Here is a 14,299-nt window from a genome sequence, read left to right as displayed (position 1 = left end):
GAGCACATAACAAGTGCCCTACATTTCAATGAGAATTCTTCAAAAATTATACATGATTAAATCATTGAGATCCATTCAGAGCGGTTTGGTGTGAAATGCTCCGTTCTAGAAAAACTTGCAGTCAGAATTGCTCACAGTGGTGATGATAGGAACCAGACGTCTACCTCTAAAAGCTTAGATATATGCTGCCTGCAGTCTGAGGCGTTGATTTGCAACAGTTTGGCTTAAAATTCGCCTCCGTTTATTTTAATCCAGATGGTTATAAACAGGGCGTTGTAATGCAAGTACCCCTTTTTTTCAGATTTAAGATTTTTTGCCATTATAAACATTTAAAACATTATAAACATTATTCTCTGCGACGAAAAACTCCACATCAAGTCACTCTGAATGAATCTTTTTACACCTCAAACACTTGATTAAATATTAATGGGGATTGTGAATCGACTCGTCTGGTTCGTTGAAAAGAGTCAACCGAAACGAGCGATTCATTCTCGAGTCGGACAGCGCTGCTGCTACAGGCTGCGGTTCGTGGTAAACAGTGACGAGCAGTACGTCGTAGTTAGAGAGCGCTAGCGTCTTGGGAAACCCAGCTGCTCGTTGTAAGTTATTTAATAAGCAAACAAACTCGTCGCTTTTCCGAGTTGACAGGGACCGGCAAATAATGGGAAGGAGTTTACGCAGCTCCTGTACCGTCGCTCGCCGTGCCTATCCCCCAGCCCCGGTCTTTCCTCGCTCCGCTAGTCCGTCTGGATCAGCGACTGGAGCCTGCTAGCTGTCTGCCCGCCTCCCGCCTGCTCTCGACCTGGTAACCCGCCGCCAAAATGGTGAGTTTAGCGGTCAATTTCACTTTTTCTCGTGTTACGCATTTCGTTCGGTAACCCACCCAAGTTTCGCTGCGCGTCTTCACAGGCATTATTTCAATATTTGAGCTTTTAATGTGGCTAACTAGCTAGCTAGCTAGTAGGAACGCTAGTATAGCTGCAACTTGGGTCAGACAGCTAAACGTTAAAGCTAAAGAAGGCTAACCCAGCATAAAAGCATGATGTGCTGTTTGCTTTGGGTGTAGAGGCCGTAATCGTTGCAAGAACATCATAACTCGGTATTAAAAAGTGTTTGTGTTGTTGAAAATGTAACGTTAATGGATGGTTACGTTAAATTTCACCGTTGCCATGGAGCAACGTTAGCTACATGCTAACTTTACAGTTGCGTAGCATGTCAGCTGGCCGCGTCCACAGTACTTTAGCTACTTTATTTACAGGCTGGTTTAGTGCTTTGGGTTCTGTTTGCCCTAAAGGTCGGTAAACATATATGCATAAATCAGCCAATATAGCCGTACAGCTGTACTTTTTTAGTAATTTCATCCAAATGTTCTGCATTAGGTCGTCTGCCTGGCTCAGCTTAAATGCTTCTGGAAGTTCTAGGTAGCTGACCAGAAGTCTGCACGCAGAAATGCGTCTCTAACTGGAATTCTGGACCAAGCTCCCAAATGAGGATCATAAATACCCTATTTAATTGTAAATACATGCATAATTAATTGTCTTGGTCTGGAGAATTTCTCACAACGCTTGTCTGACATGAGTGCGGCGTGTGTGAGTGTGTGACATTGATTCTTAAGCAGTCAACATCGATGGCTAGCTGCAGTTCTTGCAGTTCTCCTTATAGCTCTGAAGAGTAAGAGCATGAGGAGATTGTCCACAAGCTTATCAGGATGCAAGGTTCCTGCCGCTTAGCATTGAAGGCCTGTTTTGTCTGGAAAGGCTGACTTTAGTTTGAAATGGACCAGGTCAGACAGTCGTGATGTCGCAGTGTTTTGCTTATGCAAACTGAGGGAAATTAGAAAGATCCACGTCTTCAGATCTGGACCTTGAATCCAGTTTTCGGTTCTGGGTTTTGCTGTCACTGGTAGATGTGACACTAGGTGGCCAGTCATTTACATAAACAGTTAAGTTAAGTTAACCACCATTGATTACAAAATACAGAATTGGAAAGTGGATTCCTGGTATGGATGCGAAGACCTCTGGATTTTAAAGGGGAATTCTACCAGTTTTTTTTTAATTCTGAGTAATTCAGTCCTTAAGATGTAAGCAGAGTCATTCAGAGTGGTTTGATGTGAAGTGGTTCATTGCAGAGTCAGATTTCTATACAGTGCTGGTATTTTAGGAACCGGAGTCACCATGTCTAAAACATAAATATAGCCTTTTTTTAACTTCAAAACCACCAGTGAACCTACATGTGTCTTCTTTTACCGAAGGTAAAATAGTATATATTTTCTCAGATTTATCACATATTTTTTTCTTTTTTGCCTTACAAAGCATTGCGTGTATCCCTTTGCCATGTATGGATTAAAATACATAAATTAAATTACATTTAAAGCCAAAAAGCTTTAAAATCACAAACCATCACATTAAAATTACAAAACGCCCATAAAACAATGTCTCAGACATTAGACAGCATATATCTAACGTTTCTTGTAGTAACTGTGAGGGTGATTTAGAGGCATTAAACTCTTCAGAAGTCTGGTTCCTATGACCACCACTGTGAAGAATTCTGTCTCTGTATGTTTCTCTAAAACAGCATTTCTTTTGCATCTCAACCATTTAATTATATATTTTGGAAAAATTTGTGAAGTCACTGCAGACCTGAAGGTCTTTAGTGGAATTGATGGATTTTTACAAACTTAACAGAGCTTGTTTTGATCAATTTTCTTCTCTCAAAATGATAGTGTTGAAAACTAGACTAGTTTATTTATAGTTTTTGAACTGTTTTATCAAAACAATCTGAAACGGACAGACTCTGCTTCCTTTACAGTGGTGGTGATAGAAACCAGGGGTTGTCATGTCTAAACCCATTTAAAATACATTTTAAGTTAAGGATTTATGATAAAACAATGTGTTAGACATCAGGCAGCATATCTCTAAACATTTTCTATAATAATTTTCTGTAAAGGGGCTTTCAGGAGCATTAAACTTCATTTCATTGCAGACTTGAAAGCGACTGACTTAAAGTTGTCAGCCAGTGGCACTGCAGTTAACTGTCAGGCCTTGAATATCATGTGTAAACTACACAAAACAAAAGTTCAAAATCCTAAAACAACCCATTTGGTAACAGATGGTGAAATGTTATGGACTAGAATATTATTCAAGAGATAATATTTATTACTAATACCTTTAACACTGAACAGTATTAGTATATTATACTACCTTTATCTTCTGTCAAGTCAGTAGTTCCTACCGTCCAACAGGAGGGATGTATTTGTTGATTTTTGCATGATTTTCACTTCATTGAGCTTTAAGCAGCTTTAGCATGACCCCTGTCCTGTGTTATACATCTATTGCTTTCATATAATGTTCAGTTGCTGTATATCATATAGAATATATGGGTTTGTATTAGTACCTTGATTATTTCCACATAGGGCACATAATATGACTGTCTATATAATTCATCTATGTGGTGCTGCTGATGTGCATGCATTCATAACCAAAGTGTTACTATTGTGTGAACAACAGAAGTGTAAATGTTTCTTTGTTAGCAGAAAGTATTAGGGTTTTATGTAAGTATGATTCCTGATTCCTGTGTGCAGGTGTTCTTGTTGAATCCTCTGGAGAATCTGAAGACTTACATAAGTAACCGTCCACCGCTGGTCATATTTATGGTCAGTGTCAGTGCTGTGGCCATCACCTTCCTCACAATTGGGTATTTCTTCAAGATCAAAGAGATTAAATCACCCGAAATGACAGAGGTAGGTGGCTATTTTCATTTATTCAGATGTTTGTTAATAATTTTATTTTGAATGTGGAAAAAAGCATGCATATGTCACAGATTAATTAATAAAGACTTTAACCCAGGAGGCAGGAACATCCAGCCGCATCCAGTCATAAAAGACAGAATGTTGTAAAGAGTGGATTAAATATTAATGATCTTCTCGGTTAATAATTAAGTGGATAAACAAATCGATCTGAATTTTTTGGTAGTTTGTGTTAAATAGTTACAGTTTGCTGATGAGAGTTAACATTCCCAGCTCTTGCAGTGTAACCCATAACTTACTACTATACAAAACTCTTTTTGCTGAGCAAAGACTAACTTTGAATAATTAGGGGTGACATATTATTTAAAGACTAGGCAGCTAATACATTATTCACTAATGAATGAGAGCATAATTATTATTACTGGTCCAATAATGGAATTTCAGCCCATAATAGTCAATAATTTAAGGACTCATTGGTGCTCCTGCACATACTGATGCACATGCCAATGCTTCCTTTTTCAGTACTTCATGTATGGATTATGGTATGAGTGTGCATAAAATGCAAAAAAGTAAGCATTATTAATGGATACATTGTTGTGCTAATTATCTGTTAGTGTTACTAGCCTAGAAATTACATAATTAGTGTATCTCTAATTCTTATTCAGGACTGGAACACATTCCTTCTTCGCTTCAACGAGCTGGACTTCTGCATCTCGGAGAACGAGACGCTTAAGCATGGCCTGAACGAGTCCACAACTCCAGAGAGCACGGTGACCAGCAGCCAGTCGCGTTCCAGCACTCAGGCCCCTCTGCTGCTTGAGGACCCGGGCCCCATCAACATCTCTGTCCCCATCACCCTCACCCTGGACCCCCTGAGGCCATTCGGGGGCTACTCACGCAACATCACCCACCTCTATGCCACCGTGATTGGGCAGCAAGTTGGTTTGGCTGGTAAGAATAATAATAACAAGAATGATAACAACAGTAATAACTTTAGGCTGCACCAATACCACTTTTTTCCTGCAAAAACAGAGCACTGGCACTGATACTAGCTTACCCCTTACCTAGCCTAGATCTGACCTAAGTACCTTATAGGCATTGTGAATAATACAGTTGTAGGCATGTTTGGGCACCCCTAGTCAAATGACATGATTTGGTGATTCGTGAAAATATGCACATATTCATTACAGAGAACACACTTTTGCATAGTTGAATGCACCATTACTGGATTATTTGTAGAATTTAACCGATTGGCACATATTTAGTTTTATGTTTAAAATAAGCTCAGCAAGTAAAAGTAAAATTTGTAAAAGACAAATGTAATTTAATTTTGTTATCTGTAGAGAATGTATTACATTATTTGTACTTCGAAAATCAACAAAACATAATTTGACCATGGATGTTCAAAATTTTGCATATGACTGTGTATATTACCTACAGAAAGCACATTATTGTGGGATTCAGCTGATTGATGGGTGCACTAGCCCAGCTAGCAGGTTGCCATGCTAAAGTCAGACCCTAGGCTTAAGGCCAAGAGATTGGCGGTTCATTCATTATGTCTCTCTAATGTTCGCTCATTCAGAGAATGATTACTGAAAAAAGCCTTATTTAGCCATTCATGTAAATGAATTCCTGCCATTATACCATCCATTACAATTGCTTCATGAATGTTTTTACTGCTATTTTTACAGTACTTTGTTTATGCACCACTACTTTATTTATAGAGCACTTTTTATACCGCAGCAGCTCAAAGTACTTTAGACAGGTGATTTTAAAAAGTGTTGAATGCTTTCTAAAGGGCTAAAATAAAAGTGTAAAGGGGCTTTCTTGAGGGGAGCATGAGAGTTTGTATAAAACTGGATATACACCATATGATAAGAAGTGTAAGCCAGGTGGTCTTTTTTTCATTTTTATTTTTATTTATTTTTTTCCTTCCTACTGGTTATTTTCACAGTGTTACATCATGTGGAGTTTTGAACGGAAGAGCCCCCCCTCCCCTTTTTCCTTTGTTTTTTTTTTCCCCTTAGTGCGGTCTTGTTAATCAGTAATAGCATAACAGTGTGCATTTTGTGTGGAATAGAACAGCCTGGTAACATTTTCTTTGTAGTTAAAGCCAAGAGGATCACTGTGGATCAGGTATATAGATATTTTTTACTCGTGTGAAGTGCAGTTCAGTAACACAGTGGTGCTTTGTAAACAAAACATGCTGGCTAAAGCTGATCGCCTTATAGATGCTACTTGCAGTCTTCCTTAAAGAGCTTTTCAATGATTCTGCTATGTGTGTGTGTGTGTGTGTGTGTATGTATGTATGTATGTATGTATGTGTGTGTGTATATATATATATATATATATATATATATATATATATATATATATATATATATATATATATATATATATATATAAATAAAAATTATATAAATATATATTTCATAAAATTATGTAAATATATAATTTTTGTGTGTGTGTGTGCGCAGGCAGGGAAGCTCACGAAGAGATGAACATCACCTTCACTCTGCCTGCATCCTGGAACTCTGATGACTGCGTGCTGCACGGTCATTGTGAGCAGGTGGTCTTCAGCACCTGCATGACTATTACTGCAGCTAGTAACGTCTTCCCTGTCACAGTGTAAGTTGTTGTTTTTAAACTCTACGTAGTGCCGCACTTCATCATTGTTAACCAAGCCTTTATTTGTTCTGTATTGTCCTGTCAGTTTCCTCAGATCTTGACATGGCTTCAGGCTGTTAATTCAACGATGTCTTGTAGGCTGGTGTGTATTGAGTAGTTGAGTCGTTGTCATTGAGTCTGTCAGGATCAAGTCAAAACTAAATAAAAAGAAGAATAGTCTTTAAGATCCCTTTGACACAGAAATGAGAAGTAAGCTGTTCATGTTGTACATTGCTAAGCCTGGGATCATTGAAGTATAAGCAGACAACAGGCATCAGAAGGCTTTTTTTATTTTCATCCATCCATCCATCCATCCATCCATTATCTTCCGCTTCTCCGGGGTTTGGGTCTCGGGGGCAGCATCCTGAGCAATGAGGCCCAGACCACCCTTTCCCCAGCCACTTCCACCAGCTCTCTAAGGGGGATTAAGAGGCGCTCCCAGGCCGGCTGGGTGATATAGTCATGCCAGCGTGTCCTGGGTCTTCCACGGGGTCTCCTCCCAGGGAGGTGTCCAGGAGGCATCCTAACCAGATGCCCGAACCTATGCAAACCAAACTCCAGTTTTGTTTGTACAGGGCCTGAATGGCTCATAGCAAAGAGCCATGTACCCCATACTCCCGAAGCACCTCCCACAGAATACCCCGGGGAACACAGTCGAATGCCTTCTCCAGATCCACAAAGCACATGTGGACTGGTTGGGCAAACTCCCATGAACCCTCCAGAATCCTGGAGAGGGTGAAGAGTTGGTCCAGTGTTCCATGACCAGGGTGGAACCCGTGCTGCTCCTCCTGGATCCGAGGTTCGACTATAAGCCGGACTCTCTTCTCCAGTACCCCTGCATAGACCTTACCAGGGAGGCTGAGGAGTGTGATTCCCCTGTAGTTGGAACACACCCTCCGGTCCCCTTTTTTAAAAAGAGGCACCACCACCCCAGTCTGCCAATCCAGTGGCACCGCCCCTGATGTCCACGCAATGTTGAAAAGGCGTGTCAGCCAAGACAGCCCCACAACATCTAGAGCCTTGAGGAACTCGGGGCGGATCTCATCCACCCCTGGAGCCTTTCCACCAAGGAGCTTCTTAACTACCATAGCGACTTCGGCCTCTGTAATGGACAAGCCTATTCCCATGTCCCCAGACTCTGCTTCCTCACTGGAGAACATGTCGATGGGATTGAGAAGGTCCTCAAAGTATTCCTTCCACCGCCCAATGACGTCTTCAGTCGAAGTCAGCAGCACACCATCTCCACTATATACAGTGCTAGTGGCACACTGCTTCCCCTTCTGAGTCGCCTGACGGTTTGCCAGAATCTTTTCGGAGCCAACTTAGTCACTTTCCAAGGCCTCACCAAACTCCTCCCTCACACGGGTTTTTGCCTTGGCGACGACTGAAGCCGCAGACCGCTTGGCCTGTCGATACCTGCCAGCTGCCTCTGGTGTCCCACAGGCCAACCATGCCCGGTAGGACTCCTTCAGCTTGACGGCATCTCTCACCTGGGGTGTTTACCACCGGATTCAAGGATTACCGCCCAGACAGGCACCAACTACCTTACGGCCACAGTTACAGTCAGCTGCTTCAACACTGGAGGAGCGGAACATGGCCCATTCTGAGTCAATGTCCCCCACCTCCCCCGATATCTGGTCAAAGTTCTGACAGAGGTGTGAGTTGAAGATCAATCTGACAGGTCCTTCTGCCAGACGTTCCCAGCAAACCTTCACTATACGTTTGGGCTTGCCTGGTCTGACCGCCTGATCCAACTCACCACCAGGTGGTGATCAGTTGACAGCTCAGCTCCTCTCTTTACCAGAGTGTCCAAAACACATGGCCGCAAGTCAGATGACACGACTACAAAGTCAATCATTGAACTGCGGCCTAGGGTGTCCTGGTGCCATGTGCACTTATGGACATCCTTGTGTTCAAACATGGTGTTCGTGATGGACAAAATGTGGTTTGCACAGAAGTCCAAAAACTGACCACCACTCGGGTTCAGATCAGAGAGGCCATTCCTCCAAATCACACCCCTCCAGGTCTCACTGTCATTGCCCACGTGAGCATTAAAGTCCCCCAGTTGGACAATAGAGTCTCCTGGAGGAGCACTTTCAAGCACCCTTCCCAAGGACTCTAAGAAGGCTGGGTACTCTGAACTGCTGTTCGGTGCATAAGCACAGACAGCAGTCAGGACCCGTTCCCCAACCCGAAGGCGTAGGGAAGCTACCCTCTCGTCCACTGGAGAAAACATACAGGCACTGAGTCGAGGGGCTATGAGAAAGCCCACACCTGCCCACCGCCTCTCACCATGGGCAACTCCAGAAAAGAGTAAAGTCCAGACCCTCTCAAGGAGATTGGACCCAGAGCCCAAGCTGTGTGTTGAGGTGAGCCCGACTGTATCTAGCCGGTATCTCTCAACCTCGCGCACCAACTCAGGCTCCTTCCCCGCCAGTGAGGTAACGTTCCAAGTTCCAAAAGCCAGTTTCAGCAACCGAGGATCAGAACGCCAAGGCCCACTGCCCGATCCACAAAGCACTGAACCCCTACTACTGCTTCTCCCATTGGTGGTGAGTCGATGGGAGGGGGGACTCATGTAACTCCTTTGGGCTGGGCCTGGCCGGGCACCATGAGTAAATGCCCAGCCACCAGACGCTCGCTGGCGAGCCCCTCCCCCAGGCCTGGCTTCAGGGTGGGGCCCCGGTAACCCTTTTCCGGGCAGGGTACACAAGTCCTGTTTTCGTCTTTTCATAGGGGTTATTATGGATCACACTTTGTCTGACCTGTCACCTAGGACCAGTTTGTCATGGGAGACCCTACCAGGAGCTTTTGCTCCAGACAACATAGCTCCTAGGATCATTCAAGCACGCAAACACCTCCACCACAATAAGGTGGTGATCCATGGAGAGGTTTTTTACTTTTAAATTAAAAAAAAAATTTTTTTGTGAAGTCCGTTCTCTCATTCTGAATCAAACCTTGATTAAAACCTCAATTCCTTTTTCAGGCAGCCACCCCACTGTGTTCCAGAGACATACAGCAATGCAACGTCCTGGTACAAGATCTTCACCACAGCACGAGACTCAGACACCAAATACACCCAGGACTACAATCCATTTTGGTGTTACAAAGGTGCCATTGGGAAGGTGTACCACGCTCTGAACCCCAAACTTACGGTCATTGTTCCAGACGTGAGTGCATACAAAAACTGAAAGGAAATTCTGAATATGTTCATTTGTTGTTTATAACTATATGTTGAATGGGACATTGTGTTGCAGGCATCCTGATGGCCTTTTCAAACCTTTGTATTGTGTAATGTCCCCAGGTGTAGAGAGAGAAAATTTGCAGTAGCCATTTGGACCACCAAGACAAGTAATTTTGTGGTCAAAGTGTAGAATTTGTGGCGAGAGTAGCAGAAGCATGCTTGTTTGATTTTGCGATAAATTTACAATTAACAATCATGCTTCGGTACCAAAAACCAGTTAGAAGTTGTTCTAAATAATATACTCACACCTGTTTACTGAGGTTTTCTCTACAAGACGGAGCTATTGGTGCACATGTCACATTTATGTGCATCATTTAAAGAGAAGAAACATGAAACCACACCAGCAGGATTCCCAAGTGCATGATTCAGTCACAACTTTCAAAAGCATTCTTATTATTTGTGAATACAAAGTATATAGTTGTGTTTATATTATTCTGGGTAGAAGATTCATTGGCTTGGTGGTCTGAATACCCAGTGCAGATTTGTATATCTGTCTGCTCCTACTTATGGATATTGAGCTTTAGGGAGTGTTTTCTTTCCTTTGGCAGGATGATCGCTCTCTCATCAACCTGCACCTAATGCACACCAGCTACTTCCTGTTTGTGATGGTGATTACAATGTTCTGCTATGCAGTCATCAAAGGCAGACCTGGCAAAGTAAGACAGACCAACCCAGATTTCTGTCCAGAAAAGGTAGGACACGTTCTTTTATCAATAACTGACAAAAACACAAATGTGTCAGAGCTAAAGCTGTTTAATCCCGTCTGCCCTGTTCTGTAGTAGATTACATTTGGGTTGTGTGCCAGTTATGCAGTATCTGTTATGAAAGCTATGACCCCCTTCTGTATAAAAACACTGTTACATGCTTAACCTGTCTGTCTTTTTCAGGTGGCCTTGTCGGAGGGCTAAGCGGGGTCCAAGGTAGACATACGGACTGAACCATATCAGCAGTAGAGGGGCGCATTTGAACTGAACCATATCAGAAATAGGGGAGGAAAAGAAAAATACTTGTTGCCTACTGAACCCTGGAGAAGGGTGAAAAAACTCTATAATGCGAATCTCTGCAACGTTGGGTCACTCCAACCAAAGACTTTCAAGTGCCTGTGTCTACTGTGTAAATATTTGTAGGACCCTTAAATTCAGTACAGAAGCACTCTGCCTAAATCCTCCTTTCCCCCATGTGCCATCCATGTCCAAGTCCTTCCCATGCAATATCATCTGAGAATAGAGAAGTATGGAGGAATGGGCAACAGCACTTCCACATATCATCGTCATCATCCAGTGTCACGTTTGTTTTTTCGGCACCTTTTTTGCTGGTCGCATGCAGAAAGTCATGGCTACCTGTGACGTCTCTTGTGGTGATCAACCATGGCTTTCCTTGGAGAGGATGGACTGTTGTTTTGTTTTTTTTTCCTTTGCCTTCTCATTGCCCTTGTGTCTTTTGTCGTTCCTTCTTGAAGGATCTTCAGTGGCGTTTTATCAGATATGGTTTGGACTAGTGTCTGCTCTTTGGCTCTGGAAGGTGATATTGATTCTAGTAGGAGAGTAGGCCAGCAGACTCATTATAAATATTATGGTCTGGAATTTTTGTGTTGGTTTTTAAAGGACCATTATTTGAGTTCCCCACTGATTTTTGCCTTTTTTGTACACCCAAAGTGTGCATACATGCTAAGTAGTTATCAAAGGATGCAAGGGTCGTTCCTCATTATATAAAACAACCTGGAAAAGAGACCAAGACCCGAAGAACAGGATGCTGTTTGGATTGGATTGATGATTTGTCTGGTTTGTGATCCATCAGGTATATAACTGAATATTTTGGTTGTAAGTAGCTCAAATGGGGGGAAAGGGCCATTTGTTGTTGGATGGCTTTGTGATTGATTTACTGTGTACAAAGTATGGAATGCTTCACTGGCAATGATTCATCACTTTGGGTTTACCTCTCTTTTTATATTTGACTTTGATTTTTTTTTCTTTTTCTTTTTCTGGTACACTGAATGAGTGAATGTACTTTTAAAACTACAGCAGAATTAACCGGCATAGTGCAGCATAAAAATCACTTGTACAGTTATCATCCGATTTGAAATGTGACATAAAAATTACTGTAATTTTTAGTTGTTTTATCATTTATAATCTCTTTACCTCGAACCTTATTTCTCCATTTATTTTTGAGATGTAAACAGCTTTCTTTGGCAGGTATGTTTTTATATATATATATATATATATATATATATATATATATATATATATATATATATATATATAAAATCTTAAATGCATTGGACTTCTCTTCATTCTGTATTTTATCACTGGATATTCTTAATTGCTTCAAAGACCTGCAAATTTTCTTTTAGGCCCCCCCCCCCTCCTACTTTATTTTCAACCCATGTAAGTTACCTAAAGTGAAACCTCTGCTGTTTTACTTCCCTTTCCATACCAAATGTTGTATCATTCCAGGACATATCAGATATTTGCTCTCCATGCAGATCATTGTTTTCCGTGCAGTTATATCAGCTTGATATTCTTGAAGATGAAATGTAGTATCTTAAGTACATTTGCCTGGATAACTTCACCCTTTCATTTTTGCCTCACTATTTCGATTGTTCTGTTTTCGCCTGCAAACAAACTGTCTTAATGTTCTCTCATTCTCCTCTTAGTCAGGTTTTATGCTCACATTGCTGTTTATATGTAAATGCGCCTCACATTTACAAAGATCCATTTTTGTGGCTGTCCAAACTGGATTCATCTGCATTGTTTGCTCTCCATTTTCAGTGCTTCACCCAAACAGTAGTCCTTTTTGTCTGATCTAGACTATTGTTGCTTCTTCCATCTCTTGACCTAGCCCTTCATTAGCACATAACACGCCAACATCAAACCACTAACGTGCCTTTGCACTAGTCAGCTGCATCACCCATGTAAATAGCATGTCCATTTTAGAACACTTTGAGGAATGCTTAAGGAGTCTTAATGAGCTTTTCCCTCAGCTGTCCTGATGTAATCGATTCAAGTTGAAATAAACTTTTCTCTTATCCACACATTGCCCATTTCATCTCTAACTACCTATCAGAAACAATAACGGCTCGAATCAGCCTACTCTCCACTGCAGTATGACTGGATACAGTGGAGAGATGCTTTTACTGTGGTGTTATGCTTAAACCTGAGCATTACTTAATTTGCCAGTAGCTGAGATAAATTGTGCTTTGCAAGGGAGCACATATTGACCACCAGGATAAGGACTGGTTATGGTTACGGATGTGCTCACTGTGTTTCTTAAAAGCAATATATTCTTTTCTTATTTTTTAAGAGAGTGTTGTTGACATGCTTATGTTCCTGGGTTTGTCTTATTTAAAAGCTGCTCAGATTTATGATAATGATTCATTTTAGTTTTGTATCAGGAGTTTTCGATTTGAAATGACCTGTCTGCTCACAAATGTGTTCTTTTGAAGCTCCAGTAGCTAGGTTACACAATCTATAGAGCGATGGTCCAAGAACTGTGTAAAGCTACATTATATAAGCTTTGGGGATTTAGAGCCCTCTCTGGTGGAAATGTGTAATTGCACGCTACACACTATCTCAATCTACTGATTGTGAGCATGTCGAAAGAGTATTCAAAGAGCTCAGAGCTTGGTGAAGAGCTTATCTTCTGAGGATGTAAGTGAATTTCTGTTATCATATCTGTACATCAGTATAGCGTTTTTATGTTTGAGACCCAAACATCGAGCCGGACCTTCTTTTTGAGCCAGTGCGCGTGACGTGATTTGGTAGAGTTTGTGCGAAATCCGACTTTAAGTGAGGTTTTCTTTCCTCCTGTCTCTGTAATGCCACTCTTTTAACAAAAAAACTTTTGCATGGTGCAGCTTTAACCTAATAAGAAATTGCAGTTTTTGTTAAAACACTGGCATTATCAATCAGTCACTCATCATCTAAGCCGCTTTTTCCTTTTGGGTTGCGGGGGTGCTAGAGCCTACCCCAGCGTTCACTGGGGGGAACGCAGGAAGTACCTTGGACAGGTCTCCAGTCTGGCATTATTATGCATGTGGAAGGTTACGCTGTTGATGAAATACAGTATTTGTTGTGTAATCAAGCTAAAGTTAGTCTTCTACAACCTGCTTTTTCAGCTACAACAACATAGTCCAGCTTAGTAGAGTAGCATTTTTAGGCTGGAAGCTCAATGTTATGTAGCTTGAATGGGATTTTGGTCAACGTTTTCAAAAGTTTGTCCAAAGGGGAAGCCGTTCCAACAAAAGAACACATTTGTGGGCGTCTCACGGGTTCGTATTCCTTTTAATCCAAATCCCAAAAGTGAGGTTAGATCATCTAAAATCAAGCAAACAGGAATGACCGATGTAATGATTTCTTTACTGTTTGCTTTCACTGGAACACAATGGAAATTCTCAAATGGGTTCCATGGATGCTGCTCAAAGCTCGGATCATATTGATCCCCCCCCCCACCCCCCTCCCTTTTGTTCCCTTTCATTTTGGGACATTGAGTGAAATGTACTAATAATGTACACAGACGGTGGAAGAGCTGAAGGACACGCCCTTGACCAGATTCCCTTCTCGTGAGGTTCAGACTGTGATGCCATTGCGATTCCTTCACATGTCTTGTTGCATGATTGTAAACGTCCTACCTGCTGACCGGTTTGT

At 41.7% G+C, this 14,299-nt stretch overlaps 1 protein-coding gene across 1 annotated transcript; it reads left to right on the top strand.

Annotated features, from left to right (window-relative positions):
* Positions 1–505: 505 nt before the first annotated feature.
* tmem248 (transmembrane protein 248) lies at positions 506–11,844 on the top strand. The gene is made up of 7 exons (XM_017699429.2): positions 506–824; positions 3,581–3,739; positions 4,411–4,696; positions 6,223–6,373; positions 9,399–9,582; positions 10,205–10,348; positions 10,544–11,844. The coding sequence occupies exons 1-7, from the start codon at positions 822–824 to the stop codon at positions 10,562–10,564; spliced, it is 948 nt and encodes a 315-aa protein (XP_017554918.1). The 5' UTR covers positions 506–821; the 3' UTR covers positions 10,565–11,844.
* Positions 11,845–14,299: the final 2,455 nt, after the last annotated feature.

Source organism: Pygocentrus nattereri, chromosome 23 (assembly GCF_015220715.1).
Source record: "Pygocentrus nattereri isolate fPygNat1 chromosome 23, fPygNat1.pri, whole genome shotgun sequence".
In the NCBI taxonomy this organism is placed as follows: Eukaryota; Metazoa; Chordata; class Actinopteri; order Characiformes; family Serrasalmidae; genus Pygocentrus; species Pygocentrus nattereri.
This window is presented reverse-complemented; position numbering and strand designations above follow the sequence as displayed.

Bases quoted from the DNA above. Each gene is read 5' to 3' on its own strand.
- tmem248 (XM_017699429.2), top strand. The intron at 3,740-4,410 runs GTAGGTGGCTAT...ATTCTTATTCAG, and splicing joins AATCACCCGAAATGACAGAG to GACTGGAACACATTCCTTCT. The intron at 9,583-10,204 runs GTGAGTGCATAC...TTCCTTTGGCAG, and splicing joins TTACGGTCATTGTTCCAGAC to GATGATCGCTCTCTCATCAA.